The sequence below is a fragment of the Amblyraja radiata genome, chromosome 8 (assembly GCF_010909765.2).
Source record: "Amblyraja radiata isolate CabotCenter1 chromosome 8, sAmbRad1.1.pri, whole genome shotgun sequence".
Lineage (NCBI taxonomy): Eukaryota > Metazoa > Chordata > Chondrichthyes > Rajiformes > Rajidae > Amblyraja > Amblyraja radiata.
In genome coordinates this window covers 41,941,389-41,953,444 of record NC_045963.1, presented here as the reverse complement: position 1 = coordinate 41,953,444, position 12,056 = coordinate 41,941,389, and the positions used below count along the sequence as shown (strand labels likewise).

At 43.2% G+C, this 12,056-nt stretch overlaps 1 protein-coding gene across 6 annotated transcripts in view; it reads right to left on the bottom strand.

The window, feature by feature from the left end:
• filip1 (filamin A interacting protein 1) overlaps window positions 1-12,056 on the bottom strand; it is a 133,475-nt gene that overhangs the window by 76,829 nt on the left and 44,590 nt on the right. For all 6 annotated transcript variants that reach the window (XM_033025680.1, XM_033025675.1, XM_033025678.1 and 3 more), the window contains one exon: window positions 11,295-11,558. In XM_033025680.1, the coding sequence (XP_032881571.1) occupies window positions 11,295-11,552 (258 nt within the window). In that variant the 5' untranslated portion in view covers window positions 11,553-11,558. The remainder of the gene's footprint in view (window positions 1-11,294; window positions 11,559-12,056) is intronic.

Here is a 12,056-nt window from a genome sequence, read left to right as displayed (position 1 = left end):
AAGGTCAGTGTGCTAATGGGGGGCTGTGCAAATGCTAGACTGGGATATACGCTTCAGAACCAGATGAGCTGTGACAGGAACAACAACAACACTGGGATCTAACTGACAATGTGGAAGATTGCCCAGATACGTCGTGTTCACAAAATGCAGGACAAATGTATTCAAGAGAGAGTTAAATATAACTCTTAGGGCTAACGTAATCAAGGGATATGGGGAGAAAGCAGGATATTTGTATAATCAGCCATGATCATATTGAATGGCAGTGCTGGCTCGAAGGGCCAAATGGCCTACTCCTGCACCTATTTTTTATGTTTCTATGTTTCTTAATCTAATTTGAATAATTGGTATTGGTTATTTGTTTATCATTGTCACGCCTAACAAGATACAGTGAAAAGCTTTTGTTTGCATGCTATTCAATTAAATCACATACTATAAATAAAAACAATCAAGCCATGCACTGGTGAAATAGGTAGAGCAAAGAGAAAAATACCAGAGTGCAGAATGTAATTGTTAGCACTGTGGCATGACAGTTACAGAGAAGAAGACCAAGGCCTACAATAACATAGAGAGGGTGAAACCTTTCCTAAGTTTGGTGTTTAATTCAGTTTAGAGATACAGCGTGGAAACAGACCTTCGGTCCACCGAGTCCATGCCGACCAAGGATCACCCATACACTAGTTCTAACCTACACACTAGGGACAATTTACAGAAGCCAATTAATCAACAAACCTGCACGTCTTTGGAATGTGGGAGGAATAATCCCAGCCTTAGGATGTTTCGAGTTGGGACCCTTCTTCAGACCCAAATGATCGCCTATTCACATCTTCCAGAGGTGCTGCCTGACCTGCTAAGTTACTCTTGAGTTCTATGCAAGGTTCCAGCATCTACATCAGTCCAAAGAAAGGTCTCGACCCGAAACGTCACCCATTCCTTCTCTCCAGAGATGCTGCCTGTCCCCCTGAGTGACTCCAGCATGTCACCATCATTTATCTCTGGCATCGATGCATTTGAAAGTCTGAAGGTGGTGATTATGAAGTGGACACTTCCATTGATCTTCACTCCGACTCTGCCAGCGATAGCATGGTACAATACAGCATGATAAAGGCTCATTTCTCAGGGAAGGCGAGTGTTTGCAATTGACCCTCCATTCCAAACAATAAGTGTCAGACGGGTCTGGTGTAATTGTTACACATTTCTTCCTGTTTCCGTTCAGGCCTCAGATCAGGAAATGTTTAAGATTAGTGCCGGTATTTCTGTGGATTAATGTCTGTTGTTTGTGGATCTGATTAGGATGGTTTCCTTGCCAACGAAAGCATATATTTTGTCGGCCTTGAGCCTGTGATCTGCTGATAGTGTGTGACCTTCACGGAAAAGATTCAAGGCTGAGACCAGACTGTCATGTCAACAAGGGGACTGGTGGCCTAAAGCTTATGCTCTGCCACCTGAACCATCCTATCACCAACGAGAGAGCTGCCCTGACCTCCCATCTACCTCATTGGAGTCCCTCGGACTATCTTTAATCGGACTTTACTGGACTTCACTTTGCACTAAACATTATTCCCTTTGTCCTGTATCTGTACACTGTGCACGGCTTGATTGTAATCATGTATAGACTTTCCACTGCATGTTAGCTCGCAACAAAAAGCTTTTCACTACCTCAGTACACATGACAATAAACGAAACTAATTCAAACATCAGTCCGAAGAAGGGTCTCCACCCGAAACGTCACCCATTCCTTCTCTCCAGAGATGCTGCCTGTCCCGCTGAGTGACTCCAGCATTTTGTGTCTACCTATAAACGATACTAAAGATCCTTCCCTCCTCTTGGAAGGATAGTGACAGTCGGACAGTTTGTGGGAGTAGCCACGTGCATTCCTGCATGAAATAACTAATCTGTTTATGTTAGTTTATAGATGCAGCATCCCAAACAGGCCCAAAGTGCTGGAGTAACACAGCAGGTCAGGCAGCATCCCTGGTGAACATGGATAGGTGAAATTTTGGTTCTGGACCCTTCGTCTGAAGAAGGGTTTCCGACCTGAAGCATCATTATCCATGTTCACCAAAGATGCTGCCTGACTCTCTGAGTTATGCTTCTGAATGGTCATTGCATAAGCTAGGGTACTGTCCAATTAACCTCTACCCCATTGAGGACATTGGATTTTGTCTCTGGACCTGTTGTGCTACAATGCTGAGAACTATATTCTGCACTCTGGATTTTTTCCTTTGCTCTACCTATTGTACTTGAGTTAGGCTTGATTGAATTGATGTATAGTATTATCTGATCTGTTTAGATAGCATGCAAGGCAAAGCTTTTCACTGTACCTCAGTGCACGTGACAATAATAAACCTGAACCTAACAAACAGTGCAACGCTGAATGCATTCCACGCTATTTGTTCGATGTGTCGTCACAGTGGCGCAGCGGTGGAGTTGCTACCTTACAGCGCCAGAGACCTGCGTTTCATCCTGACTATGGATGTATGGAGTTTGTACGTTCTCCTTGTGACCGCGTGGGTGCTCAGGCTTCCTCCCATACTCCAAAGACGTACAGGTTTGTAGGTTAATTGGCTTTGGTAAGTTGTAAAATTATCCCTAGTGTGTGTAGGTTAGTGTACGAGGTGATCGCAGGTCAGCAAGGACTCGGTGGGCCGAAGGGCCTGTTTCTAGGCTGGAGCTCTAAAGTCTAAAGTGTCTGGTGGTCTGGGCTGAAGGTTTTTTCCTGTGGAAGGCAGCAGTTCCCACAGGGTTTCCTGTGCACTAAACTTAATAGGCTGAAAATGTTGGCAGCAGGCTGACTTTCAGATTACTGGATGGGCTTTTCACAGTTGGGGAGCTAGTTTGCAACATTTAACTTAATGACACAATAAATCATTCCACTTCATTTTATTCTTTCACCCCTGGGCTCAATTCAGACAAATCAAAATGAAAATCTGCTGTTCCTGCAATCTCTCAGAGTTCTCTTCAAACTGAGGCTGGCCAGTCCAATCCCACATTTCACTGGGAACATTAAAACATGAAACTGTAGATAGAGTTTGGTTCCAATCGGATTTTGTGGTACTCTCATAAATTCATGTTATAGGAGCAGAATTTAGACCATTCGGCCCATCAAGTCTACTCCGCCATTCAATCATGGCTGACTATCGTTTCCTCTCAACCCCATTCTCCTGCCTTCTCCCCATAGGCCATAACATCTGTACTAATCCTGCCAATCTCTGCCGTAAAAATACCCAATGACTTGGCCTCCACAGCCTTCTGTGGCAATGAATTCCAAAATTTGCCACCATCTGACTAAAGAAATTCCTCATCATCTCTTTTCTAAATGTATGTCCTTTTATTCTGAGGCTATGGTCTCTGGTCCTAGACTCTCCCACTAGTGTAAGCATCCTCTCCACATCCTCTCTATCCAGGCCTCTCACTATTCAGTAAGTTTCAATGAGGTCCCCCCTCACCCTTCTAAACTCCAGCGAGTACAGGCCCCCAGTGCCATCAAACACTCATCAAACGTTAACCCAATCATTCCTGGGATCATGCTCATCAACCTCCTCTGGAACCTCTCCAATGCCAGTACAACCTTCCTCAGATATGGGGCCCAAAACTGCACAAAATACACCAAAAACGGGTCTGACCTGTGCCTTATAATGCCTCATCATTACATCCCTATCATTCTTCTTCACTGAAAACAAATCCTCTTGGCATTTTATAGCTGGTCACATATCTAGTTATAGCATGACTTGGCCAATGCCGTTATCAAGATAAGATCTTTCACAAAAATTAAATTGTCCCTAAACTGGCTCCCTGACTGAAATGGAATAATTCTAAGCCTAGTTATTTCATAAACTAGTCAATAACACAAATAGATTTTAATCATTCATCCATAATTGCTTTGCTGGCAACTTCAAGAGCAATGACATAGTCATAGAGCACGGAATGCCGACCAAGAAGCCCCTCTAAGCTCGCCCAGTTTTAGTTTAGTTTATTGTCATGTGTACCGAAGTACAGTCAAAACCTTTTGTTGCGTGCTAACCAGTCAGCAGATAGACAATATATGATTACAATCGAGCCAATTCACAGTTTACAGATACACGATAAGGGAATTACGTTTAGTGCAAGATAAAGCCAGTAAAGTCTGTTGAAAGATAGTCCGAGGGTCACCAATGAGATAGATAGTAGTTCAGGACAGCTCTCTAGTTGCGGTAGGATGGTTCATTTGGCCTATATCCATCTAAATCTTTTTTCTCCATGCACCTGTACAAATGTCATAGCACCTTATCCATGCCGACCAAGATGCTCCATCTAAGACTTTACTTTAGACTTTAGAGCTACAGCGTGAAAACAGGCCCTTTCACCCACCAAGTCCACGCCAACCAGCGATATCCCCACACTCTAGCACCATCCTAAACACTGGGACAATATACGGAAGCCAATCAATCTACAAACCTGTACATCTTTGAAGTGTGGGAGGAAACCGGAGCACCCAGAGGACAACCACGTGGTCATAGCGAGAACGTACCAACTCTGTACAGACAGCACCCGCAGTCAGGATCGAACGCTGTATCTCTAAACTAAGCCACTGTGGGACTGCTAACAAATCCACTGTGTTTTAGTCAAAATGGACCCAGTGGAACACCTACCTCAACTGTGAATCTCCATCTGTGACCAGAGTCCTGTTCAAATCTCTCAGAGGCAACTCACCATACTTCAGTCAATGTAAACACAAGCCTTTCATACTTTTATTCTCTTGGCTGATATTTGCTTTCAGCACGGTAATGGGAAAGATTTTTTTATGGTAAACTGAATCAATTGCAGCTTGTTTGCCAGTGAGGGCATATCTTTCTCTTTTGTTCCAAATTATTTTCTCCTTCACACTTTTCCAGTCTTCTGAGTCCAAGCCACTCATCGCCTCCAGAGGAAACAGATGGCTCAGTATTCCCGAGCTTCCCAAAGTGGCTGTTAGAACATGCAGGATCTAGCCAGCACGGTTAAACTGAGTCGAGGCGACCGTTTCATCCAACATATGCGCCCTGTTCGTCAAGGCTGCTGAATCTCCCGATTGCAAATCATTTTAACAGTCCTTCCTGTCCTGGGCCTCCTCCATAGCCAGAGTGAAGCCACACATAAACTGGAGGATGAGCACCTCATATTCCGCTTGGGTGTCTTACAACCCAGCATAAGCTACAGTGAATTCTCCAATTTTAGGTAGCACTCTCTTTTTTTCACCTCACTTTCCTGTGCCCACCACTCCAATGCACAACCATTTATCCCACTAACCCCCCCCCCCCACTCCATTCCCTCCCCCACCTCCTTCCATCCATATCCCTCCCTCTAACTTTACATTTCACTGATTCTTCTCTGATTCCTTTTTGTCTCTTTGTCTCCTTTTTGTCTCCCTCTGTCACCCTTTTGTCTTCTTTTCATCTTTAGCCTTTCACCCATCTGCCAATCAAAGTCCCCCTCCACAGTATCCACCTATCACTTAGAGGTATAGAATCATAGAGTTATATGGCATGGAAACAGGTCCTTCAGCCCAACTTGCCCACGCTGATCAAGATGCCCCATCTACAATTGTCTCATCTGCCCACGTTTGGCCCATATCCCTCTAAATGTTTCCTATCCATTTACCTGCCATGTACTTGCCATGCTTTATCCTGCCCCCACCTCTCTTTTCCAGCTTTCTCCCCCATCTCCAGTAGTCTAAAGAAGGGTCCCAACCCGAAGCGTCACGTGTGGGAGGGAGGAGGGAAGAGCTGGCCAAAGTTGACTGGCAAGGGACCCTAGCAGGGATGACGGTGGAACAGCAATGGCAGGTATTTCTGGGAATAATCTAGGATCATTTCATTCCAAAGAGAAGGAAAGGTTCTAAAGGGAGTAAGAGGCACCCATGGCTGACAAGAGAAGTCAAGGACAGTATAAAATGAAAAGAGAAGACATATAACATAGCAAAGATGAGCAGGAAGCCAGAGAATTTGGAAACATTTAAAGTACAACAGAAGGTAACTAAAAAGGCAATACGAGAAGGAAAGATGTGGTACGAAGGTAAGCTAGCCAAAGAATATAAAGGAGGGTAGAAAAGATTAGTTAAGACAAATGTGGGCCCCTTGGACAGAAACATAATATCTTTATACGCCGATGATGTACTATTGTACATCACAAAACCACAAATTAGTATACCAAACATATTAAATTTAATTGAGGACTTTGGATCCTTCTCAGGATATAGAATAAACTGGAACAAAAGTGAAATTATGTCGATAAAACCAAAAGACTCAACACACCTCCGGAAATTCCCCTTTAAAATAGCCACAGAAAAATTCAAATATTTGGGAATTGAAATTACTAGAAACTACCATGATATGTTTAAAGCCAATTATAATCCCTTACTTAAGAAATTAAATAATTTGATTAAATTCTGGAAAACCGATGTCCCTAATAGGCAGAATAAACACTATAAAAATGATCTTTTTACCGCAAATCCTATACCTATTTCAATCAATACCTATATATCTCCCAAAAAAGTTTGTCAAAAAATTGGACTCAGACATTACAAATTTTATATGGGATTATAAATCCCATAGAATACAAAGAGCACACCTTAATAAACGAAAAGAGTTGGGTGGTCTAACGCTCCCTAACTTTATGTATTATAATTGGGCAGTAAATATTAAAAATATGATTCACCTGCTGGACAATTCTGCCCAGCAGGTGGACTGGATTGTAATGGAAAGAGAGGACTGCTCTCCGTGTAATATAGGAGCGACTCTCCTCTCACCAATACAACTGAATAACAAAAATTATAATAAAAATCCAATTATACATAGCACAATTAGAACATGGAAACAAATAAAACAGAATCTAAAATTAAGAAACCTATCTCTTTTAATACCAATAGTTAATAATCCATCGTTTAAACCATCAATTATAGACAAATCATTTATACAATGGGAAAGAATGGGAATCAAAATGCTCGGAGATCTGTATGAATTGGGAAAATTACTATCATTTCAACAACTACAACTGAAATATTTATTGAAAAATAATCAATATTTTAAATATCTTCAAATTCGTGATTATCTGAAAAAATACACAAAAGACTATCATAATATGCCTACAGACTTACTGGATGAAGCAATGAAGACAAAGGCGGAATCAGCGAATCTAATATCGTACTTATATAACATCATCTTAAACATAGAAATACCCACAACTGATGGAATTAGAAGAGACTGGGAACAAGAATTAGCTATAAAAATTTCAAAAGAGAGCTGGGATAATCACTTACTACAGGTGCATAAATGTTCGATCAACGTACGACATACTCTCATCCAATTCAAACATTACATAGACTATATTATTCAAAAACTAAAATAAATAAACTCTTCCCTAATGTCTCACCCATCTGTGATAAATGTCTGTGTCAAGAAGCTACCATAGCGCATTCTTTTGTTTTTTGTACAAAAATACAAAAATTCTGGAATGAAATATTTGACATCTTTACAAAATTAATTAAAATAAAACTGGTACCAAAACCAGAATGGATAATTTTTGGAATATCGGAAGGTAACCCTGAACTAAACGTGTTTAAGAAGAATTTACTCAATTACGGGCTAATAATGGGAAAAAAGCTCATACTTTTCTGAAAAAATGCGCCTACATCAACAATAAAATTGTGGATATCAAATATGTTTGAAACACTACATCTGGAAGAGATGAGATTCCTCTTAGCAGGCAAAGCAGACCACTTCCAAAAGACGTGGTCTACGTTTTTGGAACTATTACAAGCATAAGGTGCAATAGTAATTTTAAAAATAAATAAATAAATAAATAAATAAAAGGTACCAGGATCTGGCAACGGGGGGTAAAAAAAAAAACCCTCAACAAAAACAGACTTGGTTGGTAGTCCCCTTTCTGCGGAGTTTAATGTTATAATAGAGCGATTGTTTCTCCTTTCTTTTTCCTTCTTTTCTAGGATCTACTTTCTTTCTTTACTTCCTTCTCTAACTTCTTTTCTAAGGGGCTTTCTTTTCTCAACACTCTCCTGCACCTTCACGACTCTTGCGCACTTTCTTTACTTCCTTTACTTCTATCTTTTTCTTAAAGCTCAAAAAATGAAGCGGTACAAAAAATGTATTAAGACATATGTGTTGTGTAGTATTGTAACTTACCGTACTTCTAATAAAAAATAAAAATAAATGTTTTTAAAAATAAAAGATTAGTTAAGACAAATGTGGGCCCCTTGGACAGAAAGAGATGAATTTATTATGGGAAACTAGGAAATGGCAGACGAGTTGAACAGGTACTTTGGTTCTGTCTTCACTAAGAAAGGCACAAACAATCTCCCTGATGTACTAGGGGACGGAGGAACTGAAGGAAATTCACAATAGTCAGGAAATGGTGTTGGGTAGACTGATAGGACTGAAGGCAGATAAATCTCCAGGGCCCGATGGTCTGTATCCAGGGTACTCAAGGAGGAGGCTCTAGAAATCATGGATGCATTGGTGAGCATTTTCCAGTTCTATAGATTCTGGATCAGTTCCTGTGGATTGGAGGGTAGCTAATGTTATCCCACTTTTTAAGAAAGGAGAGAGAGAGAAAGCAGGGAATTATAGACTAGTTAGCCTGACATCGGTGGTGGGGAAGGTGCTGGAGTCAATTATTAAAGATGTAATAGCGGTGCATTTGGATAGCAGTAACAGGATCAGTCCAAGTCAGCAATGATTTAGGAAGGGGAAATCTTGCTTGACTAATCTTCTGGGATTTTTTGAGGATGTAACAATTAAAATGAATAAGAGAGAGCCAGTGGATGTAGTGTATCTGGACTTTCAGAAAGCATTTGATAAGGTCCCACACAGAAGATTAGAGCGCAAAATTAGAGCACATGGTATTGGGGGTAGGGTATTGACATGGATAGAAAATTGGTTGGCAGACAGGAAACAAAATGTAGGAATTAATGGTTCCCTTTCTGAATGGCAGGTAGTGACTAGTGGGGTGCCGCAAGGCTCGGTGCTGGGACCGCAGCTATTCACAATATATATTAATGATTTAGATGAAGGAATTAAAAGTAACATTAGCAATTTGCAGATGACACAAAGCTGGGTGGCAGTGTGAACTGTGAAGAGGATGCTATGAGGATGCAGGGTGATTTGGATAGGTTGGGTGAGTGGCAGATGCAGTATAATGTGGATAAATGTGAGGTTATCCACTTTGGTGGCAAGAACAAATAGGCAGATTATTATCTCAATGGCGTCAGATTAGGAAAAGGGGAAGTACAACGAGACCTGGGTGTCCTTGTGCATCAGTCACTGATAGTAAGCGTGCAGGTACAATAGGCAGTGAAGAAAGCTAATGGCATGTTGGCATTCATAATGAGAGGATTTGAGTATAGGAGTAAAGAGGTCCTTCTGCAGTTGTACAGCACCCTGGTGAGACCACACCTTGAATATTGTGTGCAGCTTTGGTCTCCTAATTTGAGAAAGGACATTCTTGCTTTTGAGAGAATGCAGCGCAGGTTTACGAGGTTAATTCCCAGGATTGGGGGACTGGGCATGTATGCATTGGAATTTAGAAGGATGAGAGGGAATCTTATAGAAACATATACATTTTTTAATGGATTGGACACGCTAGATCAGGGGTCGGCAACCTTGTTCTGCATAGGGGCCGGGTCCCATGTCTGTGAGCGGTTGGAGGGCCACATCTATCGCCATAGTTAATAAACTTTGACATAGTTATATATTTAAGAAATATTATGTCTACTAAACATAGGGATTAGTTTGAGATACTGGTATTGAAACAACCCTCAAGATCAACTTTGTGTTTATTGTCACTTAACCAGTGAAATTTGAGTTCCGGATTTCCCTGCGTCGAAGACACACCCCCAATTTGAGTTGCTAAATTTTGAAAAAAGGTTGGCGGGACAGGTTCAAGGGTTTGGTTTAGTCAGTAGAAAGGAAGATGTGAAACACCTTCAAGGAGGCAATGTGGACCGGGGAGCCTCCATCTTTGCCTGTCCCACTATGCACTGTGTGGTTCTGGTCTGAGGGATGGGGACTTCCTGGCTCAGGGAGGTCACATAACAGGGGGAGAGAGAGAGAGAGAGAGAGAGAGAGAGCCCGGGAAGGAGCAGCCAGCCTTCCGCCCAGTAGCTACCCGCCAACCACCACCTCCACCGGTTGCGCCTGTGCCGAAGGACACCGTGGCTGGCTGGCGGGCCGGCCGGCAGAAGGCGCTGCGGTGGCGGCCTGTTCCGCTGTCTGGTCCCGGCGGCCGCTAACACCCGCCCGAGCAACTGAGTGAGTGAATGAGTTGATGGCATGATCCCCGACCCCCTCCTTCTCAACGCTCCTGCCCTCCTCGCAACTTTACCCCTGGCGGCCCAGCCAAGTTTGCTACTTTGTGCAGCCCAAGCTGTGCTGACCCGGGCCAGACTCCCAACACGCTGTGGAAAGGAACTCTCCCCCCACCCCCTCTCCCCCCCTACCCCCCAAGTGTCGCTGTCCTTTTACAGCTGCTTCCCACTTCACACAGTTCCAGGGTCGAAGGCATGGCAGGTTCCGTGGAGCAGCTACGAGAGTGACATTGCTAGGCCAACTCCACTCCACTTAAATTATGTTAATCTGAAACACAATTTAAGATTAACATCCGCTCAGCACTCGGTGGCTCCACCACTGCGGCCGCCAGCCCAGGCCTCCTTGCGTCCTTGCGTCACAGCACCTGGGCACCACAGCCTCGGGCCCGGGAGGTACTGGAGATGACGGAAGTCTGCGGGCCGGATGATTACGCAAACAAAATACGCCTGCGGGCCGGATGATTTTGGGTTATGGACCACATTTGGCCCGGGGCCCATAGGTTGCCGATCCCTGCGCTAGATGCAGAAAACATGTTCCCGATGTTGAGGGAGTCCAGAACCAGGGGCCACAGTTTGAGAATATGGGTTAGGCCATTTAGAACCTAGATGAGGAAAAACTTTCACCCAGAAAGTTGTGAATTTGTGGAATCAAGGGACATGGGGAGAAGGCAGGAACGGGGTACTAATTGTGGATGATCAGCCATGATCACATTGAATGGCAGTGCTGACTGGCCTATTTTCTTTGTATCTATGTGTTCATGTTGTGTAGAGATGCTGCCTGACCCGCTGACATACTCCAGCACTTTGTGTTCTACTATTAACTCACAATGGTCCTACCAAGCATGTTGAAATCAGCAGCACAACACCAGGACACGCTGGTTCAAGTTCATTTGACAGCGGTTCTCAATTTATTATACGGGTTTGCAAATATTAAAGGAGTGCTGTGCATGCTTCTCACCTCTATTTCTCCTTCCATTACACTGAGTAAGCGCAGAAGATCATCCTTGGAGAGTTCCAGCAACTTCTTTCTTCGTTCACCTTCTTCCAAAGGCTTCTGCGGTTTCTTTGCAGGACCTGTCAACACCAACGTCTTTTCTCCATTACTTTGCTGTTGGGTTTTGTTCTTCTTTTTGCTGCCTTTCTCATCCTCATGGCTGTTATTGCAGGAAGTGTGACCGCGGGATGGGGATTCGCCACCACTGCTGCGGGATCTCATCCCGACCTATGTTGGAGGAAATACACGGGGATATGTGTCATAGTCTTTGAGTCATACACCATGGAAACAGGCCATATCCCACAAAACCTTTCCTAACCATGTATCTGTCCAAATGCCTTTTAAATGTTATAGTAATGGTTGCGTGACATTTTATAAGTAGACAATAGTTTAGAAATACAGCATGGACACAGGCCCTTGAGCCTACCGAGTCTACGCCAACCATCGACTACCCGTTCACACTACTTCCATGTTATCCCACTTTCTAATCTACTTCCTACACACTGGGGGCAATTTACAGAGGTCCAATTAACCTACAAACCCGCACATCTTTGGGATGTGGGAAGAAACCAGGGCACCCAGAAGAATCTCATGCAGTCACAGGGAGGACGTGCAAACTCAACACAGGCAGCATCCAAGGTTGGAAATGAACCCTGGCCTCTGGCGCTGAAAGGCAGCAACTCTACCAGCTGCGTCACTGTGCCGCCCAAATTGTGTCTATTTTCA